At 41.4% G+C, this 12,077-nt stretch overlaps 1 protein-coding gene across 1 annotated transcript; it reads left to right on the top strand.

Moving 5' to 3' along the window:
* The first annotated feature begins 3,433 nt into the window (after positions 1-3,433).
* On the top strand, positions 3,434-11,386 carry LOC106091841 (caspase Dronc). Its single transcript, XM_013258522.2, has 2 exons — positions 3,434-4,069; positions 10,026-11,386. Exons 1-2 carry the CDS (start codon positions 3,593-3,595, stop codon positions 10,911-10,913), a joined length of 1,365 nt encoding a protein of 454 aa, XP_013113976.1. The 5' UTR covers positions 3,434-3,592; the 3' UTR covers positions 10,914-11,386.
* The last annotated feature ends 691 nt before the right edge of the window (positions 11,387-12,077 follow it).

The following is a 12,077-nucleotide window of genomic DNA, read 5'->3' as shown; positions in this document are numbered from 1 at the left end:
ATCTGAGTCGAGTGGGTCTGGCCGGGTAGTTAAACAGGTGACGTGTATCGTGCGGTCCCTGGTTACAATCGGGACATATATCTTGCACGATGGCATCAATCCTTGCTTTGTAGGAGTTGAGGCGGCTGCACCGCCGGAACGTAATTGAGGTAGAACTACTCTGCTTTGCCGGTTGAGGTCAATTTCTTCAGGTGCAATGGGTGGCGGTCGTTCTCCAAGGGCTACCTTCACCCGGTAGCCATTTACCGCATCTGCTACAGTTTCTGCATGTATGTTGTCTAGACCTGCTTGATATGCCGTTTGTTTTAGAGGTTGTCTATTCTAGCACTGAACCTCACGCTCTAGATCATGTAGATCTACCTTAAGGCTTCTGGGCGGTGGATATCTATCCACAAGATGATGATTTGGAAGGTCTCTGCGATAACAGCCCAAAAGCTATTGCTTAGACAGCATGTAGTTATGTCTTCGCACTGGTAGGATCTTTGTCTCCTGATGGAGGTGGTGTACATGAGAAGTGAGGAGACAGCCCGTCGCAGTTCGGAGGGCGGCATTCTGCAAGATCTGAATATTATTCCACTACGTGTCACAATATTGACGAGACCACACTGGCGCTGCATAACTTACCACAGACCGGCCAAATGTTTCTTTGTCTGCACCCCAAGTGCTCCCGGCAAGCGACTTGAGGACCTTGTTTCTACTCTTGACTTTATCACAAATTGCTGTGGCATTTGGGGAGAATATGTAAGAGCTATCAAATGTGACGCCAAGTATTTTGGGACACTTGATGGTCGGAATCATTTCTCTATCGACCATCACAGTCAGCTCAGTATTCACCTCACGCGTATTTGTAGTGAACAATGCGGCTGAAGATTTGGTGGCAGATATCTTCAGTTTTTTCTCAGCGAAATATGAGGCAAGTTCGTTGAGGTGGACGTTCAACCTATACCAGATGTCAACAATGGGTGGGGGCCTGTTGCCATGATCGTATAATCGTCCGCATATTATACGATCTCTATGTCGTCTGGAGGGGATGGAATGGAGGATAAGTAGAGGCTAAACCATGCTGGAGATATCACCCCACCTTGGGGAATAAGGAGGATAAGTAGAGGTTAAACCATGCTGGAGATATCACCCCACCTTGGGGAACTCCCTGTTTCACTTTACGGTGCTTCGACTTCTTATCCCTAAATTCCACGAATTACTGGCGACCACACAGATAAATCGCGACCCAGAGTTTCAGGCCTGGCTGGAGGGACGTGTTGGTCCTCAAATAATTTGACATGGCTGACCGTGTCGAATGCCTTGGATAGGTCCAGTGCCACGAGGACCGTCCTATCACATGGCCTGGGCTGATGAAGCCAAGGCAAATGTGTGCGGTGATGGCATGCAAAGCTGTTGTTGTGCTATGCAGTCTTCGAAATCCATGTTGATGCTCGGCGAATTTAAATTCTCCTACGAGGCTCGGCAGGAGTAATGCCTTAAGCATCTTTGCCACTGATGATAGAAGGGAGATCGGTCTGTACGACTCCTCCAAACTCGGGTCCTTCCCATGCTTCAGTAGCGACATCACTCTGCCCATTTTCCAGACATCGGAAACTATAAGAGTGTTCAAAGACAGGTTGAGGACAGTAGTAAGGTACTCAACTCTAGGTGAATCCAGATTTTTCAATGTAGAGATTCCGTCAGGGCCCAACGACTTAGATGATTTGGCGCCACGGATGACATTTGTAACTTCGCCCAGGGTAAATTGTGTTGGCTGTTCACCGGCTCGGAGACCACGAATACAGCGAATGGCTCTCCTCCTTGCCCAGTCACTCTCGCGATCCACAATAAATTGACGGTTGAACAACCTGGCGCATCTCTTAGGATCAGTCAGTGGTTATTTCGCCAAAAGTGATTGAGGTCCTGTCATCCCGTCTACCGGGGTTCGAGAGTGACTTAACGGTAGACCACAGCTTACCTAAACCGGTGCCTAAGTTGCATAGCTCCAAGTGTCTCAGCCACAAATTCCGCTTATGTTCGTTGACTACCCTGTTTGTTTCCAGATTCAACTGGCTGATTCTGGGGTTAGTGGGGTCCATACAACGAATCCCATCACGCTCGTCGCGAGTACCACTGCCTGCGCCGGGAAATTGGGCCGCACTTGGGGTATTCGACCGGCTGGTATAAAGCGAGCGGTTGCTGCGTTAATGATGTCTCGGAATTTCCTCTCGGCCACTGGCACATCCGAGGGGGGTGGCAATTCATTGAAGCGGCGATTGGTATACTCTCTGAAGCTAGTCCAATTGGCCTTTTTCTGATTGATAAACGTCTGGCGCTCAGAGGTTATGAAGTTGATGGTTGAGTTTTGTTGTTGTGTTAATGACCCTACCTCTTGATTGTACCATGACATGAGACGCAAACTTCTCACATATCAATGAGTGCAGACCGATTCAAGTTTAAGCTCAATGATAAGGGGCCTCCTTTTTATAGCCAAATCCGAACGGCATGCCGCAGTGCAACACCTCTTTGGAGAGAAGTTTTACATGGCATAGTACCTCGCAAAAATGTTGCCAGCATTAGGAGGGGAAAACCACTGCTGAAAATTTTTTCTGATGGTCTCGCCAGGATTTGAACCCAGGCGTTCAGCGTCATAGGCGGACATGCTAACCTCTGCGCCACGGTGGCCCCACCATGACTATAAGCAGAGTACTACTTTTCCGCCAACGTTTTTTTCCATATGCTGTGAAACTGCATTCCGTTTCAAAAGCTCAACAGAATATTCAGCTTAAGTGTCACACTTCAACGATTTGTCTCTCCGTGTGAATGTCCCTATACTCCATGCGATGTTATGCATAGAACAGAAGCGTCGCCCCATCACAACAGATTGGAACGGCGTCACAATATGCATTTACTCTGCCTGGAGTATTTCACAACATCAGTTGATTCATTCATTCAGTTTTATTTTGTTTCCAGTTGCCTTTTGTTTCAAGAGAAATTTTATAATTTTAATAGAATAAGTTGCAAAATTGAAACGATTTTAAGCGAACTGTTTTATTTTTTATTTTATAATTTACACAATTGATTGACTGTTTTGTAAAATTAGTTGTATACTAGATAAAATTTGTGAACAAGGATTCGTCGTGAAATTTGTGATATATAATTTGCTTTTGAAAAAATAAGGATTTCAAAAATCCTCCAGCATCGAGACAAAGAAACTTTTTTGTGAAAGGAAAGCAGCAAGCATACATTGAACGCGTAGACAAAAAAACGTTGATTCATTTTCGTGAGCGATTCGAATGAATGCCATATATGAAAGTAGCAGAATCTTAATTACTTCCTAAACATATATTCTATTTTCCCATCATTCACACGGTTGTCTGCCACAACAAATTCATTACCACTGCACAGCAAAAGGCAACATCAGCAGCAGCAGCAGCAGCAACAAACAATAGATAGAATAAAGCAAGCACCTCATATAGACTGCATTTGGATTTTGGCATATCCAGCGAAAACAACTACGTCACACACATTACCAAAAACACACGTACGCACGCACGCACGCACACCCATATAAGCACCACCGGCGTCTAACCATAATAACTAACTGACAATGGATGACAAACATCGCAAACTTATAATTGACAACATTGAACGTCTGATCAATCACACTAAATTCGAGGAATTGTCCCATGCATGTATGGTCACTGGGCTGTTGAGTCCGGTAATGTTAGAGAATGTAAATCGCATTGAATTTTCCGACACCATAAAGCCAATGACCGAAAATGAAATCAAGCATGAACGCCACAATAGACTCTTTAAGAAAATAACAAAACGTGGGCCAGATGCTTTTGCCAAGTTACGTCAAATTTTTTCTGACCTAAAGTACGACAGTGCCTTGGGCATACTGGTGGGAGATGATCCATACATATCGATACACAGCAATAAGATGCCAATACCAATGGCACAGCCATCTGCAGTGAAAAGCAATCCCAACGACAATGGCAATCTAAATAATAATATTAGCAATGAAACTAGGTGCAGTAGTTTTAGTAAAGACGAGGATAACCGCGATAGCCCCTATGAACAGGTAATTTTGAAAATCGTGTTGACATTTAAGGTCATGTAGCAGGAAAACATCACATCTCCTTAAAACTACCATTCAAATGCCAATCATTTAAGGTGATGATGATGATGATTATGCCCCACTAACATTTAGCACTTAGGGAGGCACTTCAGCGTCCAAATAAGGAGATCGCATTCAGAGAGGGCTGACGAAAAGGCGTATATCCGCCCAAGGGCTGGAATTATGTTTGCTTTTTAGCGACGAAAATCGACCATGCTACGAAAATGGTATATCGCTTGTTAGTCAATCTTAATTGGTCTATGAATTCGCTCGGATTAATTTAGGGCCATTCCTAATCCCTCCCTGGCATTCTTAATCAATCCCATGACAGCCGGTTGTATGTACCGGATTGACCCGATGAATTCCTTCATCGGCAAGGGCCGCCGCCTCAGTGTACCACACACTGCTACTACTACAACAACAACAGGGCCTTTCTTAAAAGTCTTTATTTGAGCCCCGATATTCTCATGGGGATTTTGGGGGTGGTGGTTGGTTGGTTAAGGGTGTAGTGTGAAACCCAAAAACGTGGTCCCGAAAGTGGGTATCGATTTCGTGCTCTACTCCCAAATACCATTCATTTGAGCCCTATATATTGCAATAAAGAAAATAAATAAATTTACCGACCAAATTTAGGGGTGTTTCAAGAGATGGGGTGGTTCCCCAGCCACTTAACCCTGAAAAATATATCAGCATTGGGCCCTACTCTCAAATACCATTTATATAAACCTCATATTGCCATTGGTTTAGGGGGAGTTTGTGGCATGAAGCATCCCCAACAATTGCTTATGAAATTAGTTTTCCAATCTCAAATGCCTTGTATTTAAGCCACATATTACCATGGTCGATAAATTTGTACTCTTTGAGGAAGGGGCGGTGCCCCAAATACATGGTCACACTTTTGGATATCAGATTCGTATTCTACTTCCAAATTCCTATATTTGAGCTCCATATGGAAAAGAAAATTGGTCCCCAAAATTGGGTATAAATTTTGGGCTCTACTCCCCAATACCTGTCATTTGACACCCAGAAGCTCTTAGCCCTAAAAATTATCAGCAACGTGAAATACTCTCAAATATCATTTATTTGAACCCCACATTGCCATTGGTCCAAAAGTTGGATATCAAATTTAAGAGGTATGGACCCTAAAAACTATCAATAGCAAGCTCTACTCTCTTTAAGATCCCAATTGTCATGGTGAGCTAATACCTCCCCTTATTGAAAAAGCCAGCAAATATGTCCGTTTTGGGTTATGGGATCTAAAAACTATCAATAGCGAGCTCCACTCCAAATTGTCATGGTAAGAAAATACGTCCTATTTGGGGATATCAGATTCAAGGCCTACTCCCAAATACCTTTCATTTGAGCCCCATTTTTCCATAGTGCGCAAACATGCTCGGTTTGGAGGGTGTTTTGGGAAATGGGGCGGCCTCTGTGACTTGGCTTTGAAAAAATAAATCAGATTCGTGTTCTACTCTGAAAAAAACCTCGTATTTGAGCCTCAAATTGCAAGGGTCAGCAAATACTTCCTTTGTGGGTGATGTTATGGGGATGCGATGGCCCCACAGACACTTCAGATTCTTGCTTTACTTCCAAAGACCTTTCATTTGAGCCCCATATTGCTATGGCCGTAAATTTGTCCTCTTTGGGGGATGTTTTTGGGGAGGGGCTGCTTCCCAAACACTTGGTCCAACATTTGTATATCAGATTCGTATTCTACTCGCAAATACCATTCATTTAAATCCCATATTGCCATGGTCAGTAAATAAGTCCTGTTTGCGGGGTGTTTTGGGGAAGGGGTGGACCCCCAGGAACTTGGTCCCACATTTGGATATCGGATTCGTATTCTACTCGCAAATACCTTTCATTTGAGTCCCATATTGCCATGGTCGGTAAATATGTCAGATTTAGGGGTGTTTTGGGGTCCGACTAGGTCCGACAATCAGATTCGTTTTCTTATCTTTAATAGCTTTTATTTGAGTCCCCTATTGTCGTGATTGGTGTATATATATATATATATTTCGTAGGTCCCAAATTCGCCGAACTTTGGGACAGTGAGCTGTGTTAGGCTCTTCGCCATCTCTCTGCAATATGGCACAGATCGGTCCAGATTTGGATATAGCTGTCACATAGACCGATCTCTCGATTTAAGGTTTTATGCCCATAAAAGGTGAATTTATTGTCCGATGTTGCCGAAATTTGGGACAGTCAGTTAAGTTAAGCCCCTCGACATACTTCGACATAGATCGGTCCAGATTTGAATATAGCTGTCATATGGAGCGATCTCTCGATTTAAGGTTTTAGGCCCATAATTGGCTCATTTATTGTCCGATGTCGCCGAAATTTGGGACAGTCAGTTAAGTTAAGCCCCTCGACATACTTCTGCAATATAGCACAGATCGGTCCAGATTTGGATATAGCTGTCATATGGAGCGATCTCTCGATTTAAGGTTGTGGGCTCATAAAAGCCACATTTATTATCCGATTTTGCTGAAATTTAGGACAGTGAATTGTGAAAGGCCCTTCGACATCTTTCTTCAATAAGGCACTGATCGGTCCAGATTTATATATAGCTGCCATATGGACCAATCTCTCGATTTAAGGTTTTAGGCCCATAAAAAGGTGAATTTATTGCCCGATGTCGCCGAAATTTGGGACATTGAGTTAAATTAAGCCCCTCGACATACTTCTGCAATATGGCACAGATCGGTCCAGATTTAGATATAGCTGCCATATAAACCCATTTCGGATTCTGACTTCTTGAGCCGACAGAGGGCGTAATTATTATCCGATTTGGTTGAAATTTTGCCAGAAGTGTTTTGTTTTATTTTCCAAGTATAAATCATAAAAATCGATCTGCCGCTAATACTTCTTGAACCTCTAGAGGGTGTAATTTTTATACGATTTGCCTGAAATTTTATACATCGACTTCTTCTATGAACTAAAATACGCGTGCCAAAGTGGTCTAAATATCTTCATAAGCTGATATAGCTGCCATAAAACCTGATTTCGGATCTTGACTTCTTGAGCCGCTAGAGGGCGCAATTATTACTTGATTTGGCTGACATTTTGCATGAAGTGTTTTATTTTGATTTCCAACAAATATGCCAAGTGTGATCGAAATCGTTTTATGTTGTGTACAACCGGATGAAGGCATCCATCTGGTCAGTTCGGTACGTACAACCAGCCGCCATGGGATTTCGGTTGAGCCCCTATTGGGCGCAATTTTTATCCGATTTGATTGAAATTTTGCACAATGACATCCAATTGAAGTATGATACGAATCGATCCATAACTTGATATGACTCCAAAAGCTTATCAATTCCGTTTTTTTTTCAAAAAGAGATACCAGGCAAATAACTTGACAAATACGATCCATGATTGAGAGTATATAACATCCGGCCCGGCCGAACTTAGCACGCGTTTACTTGTTATATACATATATAGATAGGTACGATTTTTATACCCACCACCATAGGAAAGGGGTTTAGTCATTCCGTTTGCAACACATCGAAATATCAATTGCCGCCCCTACAAAGTATAAATGTTTCGGATCGTCGTAAAGATCTGAGACGATATATCGATGTCCGTATGTCCGTCCGTCTGTAGTAACCACTCTACAGCCTTCAAAAATTGAGACGTTGTGCTGAAATTTGGCACAGATACATCTTTTTGATGCACGCTGGTTGAGTTCTTGAACGGGCCAAATCGGATCATATTTAGATATAGCTGCTATATAGACCGATCTCCCTATAAAGGGTCTGAAGCCCATAAAAACTTTCTTTCTTTTTCAATTTTGCTGAAATTTGAAGCAGTGAGTAGTTTAAGGCTTCCCGACAAATATGGTTCAGACGGACTATATTTAGCTATAGCTACCATATAGACCGATCTCCCGATAAGGGGCTGAAGACCATAAAAGCTTTATTTATAACCCGATTTCGCTGAAATTTGAAAAAGTGAGTAGCTTTAGGCCTCCTAATATCTGACCTTAATATGGTTCAGATCGGACTATATTTAGATATAGCAGCCATATAGACCGATCTGCCGATAAGGGATCTAAAGCCCATAAAAACTTTATTTATTACTCATTTTCGTTGAAATTTGAAACGGTGAGTTGTTTTGAGCCTCACAATGTCCGACCTTAATATGGTTCAGATCGGACTATATTTAGATATAGCTGTCATATAGACCGATCGCCCGATAAAGGGTCTGAAGCCCATAAAAGCTTTATTTATTACCCGATTTAGCTGAAATTTGAAATGGTGAGTTTCTTTGAGCCTCCCATCACAATATTCAAATATGGTTTAGATCGGCCTATATTTAGATATAGCTGCCATATAGACCGATCTCCCGATAAAGGGTCTGAAGCCCTTAAAAGCTTTATTTATTACCCGATTTCGCTGAAATTCGAAACGGTGAGTAGCTTTATGCCTCCCATCATAGAATTCAAATATGGTTCAGATCGGACTATAATTAGATATATCTGTCATTTAGACCGATCTCCCGATAAAGGGTCTGAAGCCCATAAAAGCTTTATTTATTACCCGATTTCGCTAAAATTTGAAACAGTGAGTAGTTTTAGGCCTCCTAACATAGGCCCTAAATATGGTTTAGATCGGACTATATTTATATATAGCTTCCATATAGACCGATCTCCTGACAAAGGGTCTGAAGCCCATAAAAGCTTTATTTATTACCCGATTTCGCTAAAGTTTGAAACAGTGAGTTTCTGTGAGCCTCCTGATAGTCGACTTTAATATGGTTGAGATCGGACCATATTTAGATATAGCTGTCATATGGACCGATCTCCCTATAAAGGGTCCGAAGCCCATAAAAGCTTTAGTTTCCAACCGATTTCGCTGAAATTTGAAACAGTGAGTAGTTTTAGACCTCCTAACATAGGACCCAAATATGGTTTGGATCGGACTATATTTAGATATAGCTGCCATATAGTTCGATCTCCTGACAAAGGGTCTGAAGCCCATAAAAGCTTTAGTTTTCAACCGATTTCGCTGAAATTTGAAACAGTGAGTAGTTTTAGGCCTCCCGACATACGACCCAAATATGGTTCAGATAGGACTATATTTAGATATAGCTGCCATATAGACCGATCTCCCGATGAAGGGTCTGAAATTTGAAACAGTGAGTAGTTTTAGGCCTCCCGACATACGACCCAAATATGGTTTAGAACGGACTATATTTAGATATAGCTGCCATATAGACCGATCTCCTGATAAAGGGTCTGAAGCCCATAAAAGCTTTATTTTTTATCCGATTTCGCTGAAATTTGAAACAGTGAGTTATGTTAAGCCCCCCCTACATCGGAACCAAATATGAGTCAGATCAGACTGTATAGATATAGCTGTCATATAGAGCGATCTTCCAATTTAGGGTCTTCATCCCATAATAAGCAGATTAATTGTCTGAAAATGTTACCTGTATATGAGTACTCGGAATAAAATATGATCAAGGCCAGCCGCAATTACTTTTTGGGCAACCCAATAGTAGTGTGGAGTTATAATAAAATAGGATGATTTTTATCCTTGTTTTTACTCGTCCAGATTGGTCCAGACTTTGATATAGCTGCCATATAGAGCGATATCTCGATTTTAAATCTTAAAAAACGCATCTATTATCCGATTTCCTTGAAATTTGACGCAGTGACTTATGTTAGGCTTTTCGACATCCATCTCCTATAGGGTTCAGATCGATTTATTTTTGTATATAGCTGCCAAAGAGACCAATATTTTGTTCTACAAATTCGTTCGTGCCGCATTTGGGAGCATAAGTTTTCCAATTTTCACCGCACCGGATTTTGACGTAAGGAGGTGGTGGCTATCCAAAGTTCGGCCCGGCCGAACTTAATGCTTGCTTGTTCATTTGTTTTCAACTAATTTTTGTATGTGTCATTTCTAATTTTCAGAGGGATCGCAGAAGAAGCAGCGCAAAATCATTGAACAGTGAAACAACTTTGAAGGAATACTCTGGCGAAATAAGACCCAAAGAATACTTTGATGTTACAAAATCCAAGACAATTTTGAAACATGCAAGCATAGACACATATCCTATGCAAACGAAAAATCATCGTGGTGTCTTCTTCATGGTGAACATGATTGATTTCTTGAGAGAAGATCGCCGCGATGGTGCTGAGATAGACACACATTCCCTGTTGCATCTTTTCAAAGAATTAGGCTTCAAGTTGTTCTCATACACAAATCTATCGCACGATGTCTTCTTCAATATACTGCGAGAACTGCTGTCATCGGAGTACACGAAAAATGCTGAATGCTTTGTAATGGCCTTAATGACGCACGGCAACATGGACGAGAACGAACAGCGCATCACATTTAGCGATGGCTCTGTGGTCAAAGTGCGCGAAATAGAAGCGTGCTTCCATCATCATGTCTGTAAAAATTTAGTCGATAAGCCGAAAATATTTCTATTTCCATTTTGTCGAGGCGACATGTCCGAACGTGGTGTGGTCAATGAGAGAATTCAGGTCGATAGCACCAGTTTTTACAATCACAAAATCAATAACATACCCCAGCTGTCAGATTTGATTGTGTGCTATGCCACCTCAGAGGGTTTCAAGGCACATCGGGATCCACAAAAAGGCTCCTGGTACATACAATGTTTTGTGAAGAATATGGCAAAAAATGCCCATGACACATCGTTCGATGATATTCTAAAAATTATTCAATCCGAGACATCCAAACTGCGCACTGAGGAGGGACAACTGCAGACTGCCAATTTTGTTAATAAGAGCTTCAACAAAGCCCTCTACTTTAACCCGGGCTATTGGTTGGACTAGAAGAGTTGGTCTTTCCATTTCTAGTTTTAATACTATTGCATAGAAACGTAGATTAATTATTTTTACACTCTTCAAATTTGTATGCTTTTTTTATACTCCTCTATGCCCCAAGGCATTTGTTTAATTTTATAAATTATGAATATAGTTGAAGAAAAACATGACTACGTCCGGTGGCATATATATGTTCTGGTGCTTCTGTGTCATGCCGTGTTTGGATGCAATGCAATACCGATGTTGGCGTCTCTGCATATTTTTTTTCAATATGGCCAGATGGATGACACGGAAAGGTATTGTAAGCGGAAATGTTCTATTCCCGCATTGTGAATCGTTTACATCATTTTTTTTTTGTATTACCTAATAAGTACAAGTAGTATCGATGCAAGTGATAGACTCTCTTATATATGTATGCAATATTTTATTATAATACAAATATATTTATGTATGTTACATATTGTACATGCATGCATTATTAACCTGTTTTGTGTGTATGTGTAGTTGCCCAAAAAGTAATTGCGGATTTTTCATATAGTCGGCGTTGAGAAATTTTTTCAACGGCTTGTGACTCTGTAATTGCATTCTTTCTTCTGTCAGTTATCAGCTGTTACTTTTAGCTTGCTTTAGAAAAAAAATGTGTAAAAAAAAAGTATATTTGATTAAAGTTCATTCTAAGTTTTATTAAAAATGCATTTACTTTCTTTTAAAAAATCCGCAATTACTTTTTGGGCAAGCCAATATTATTTTTGTGGTTCGTTTGAAACAACACTTGGTAGACAAAGGGGAGGAAGCATTTTCATTTCAGATTTGAGATGTGATATCCTCGGGGCGAAACTTCATGCCGCCGGCTCTCTTGCAGATGTTTAGGTAGCTTAGGTAAGAGTGGCAGTCCTTCACAGACTCACTTAGGTCCATTGTGATGCCACAGTAGCGACAGACCAAGGCTTTCGGCGGAATTCGAACCCACGACTTCTGCTCCGGTAATCCAGCTTGGCTACCGGGGCGCTCAAAAAACCAGGTAGGTAAAAAAGACGAAAAAGGATCCCAAAAAATACCTTTTTTGGGGCATATTTTCATTTTGGATTTAGGGAGGGGGAGGCCATTTTTCTGGGGCCAAACTTCATACTGCCGCACAGTGATACCAAATCGAAATATCTTCGACACGAAATT

The sequence above is a fragment of the Stomoxys calcitrans genome, chromosome 1 (genome assembly GCF_963082655.1).
Source record: "Stomoxys calcitrans chromosome 1, idStoCalc2.1, whole genome shotgun sequence".
Lineage (NCBI taxonomy): Eukaryota > Metazoa > Arthropoda > Insecta > Diptera > Muscidae > Stomoxys > Stomoxys calcitrans.
The sequence above is the reverse complement of the archived record's forward strand: the minus strand, read 5'-3'. Positions and strand labels throughout refer to the sequence as shown.

Coding starts and splice junctions, on each gene's coding strand:
- LOC106091841 (XM_013258522.2), top strand. CDS start 3,593: ATGGATGACAAACATCGCAAACTTATAATTGACAACATTGAACGTCTG. Junction 4,070..10,025: donor GCGATAGCCCCTATGAACAG/GTAATTTTGAAA, acceptor TCTAATTTTCAG/AGGGATCGCAGAAGAAGCAG.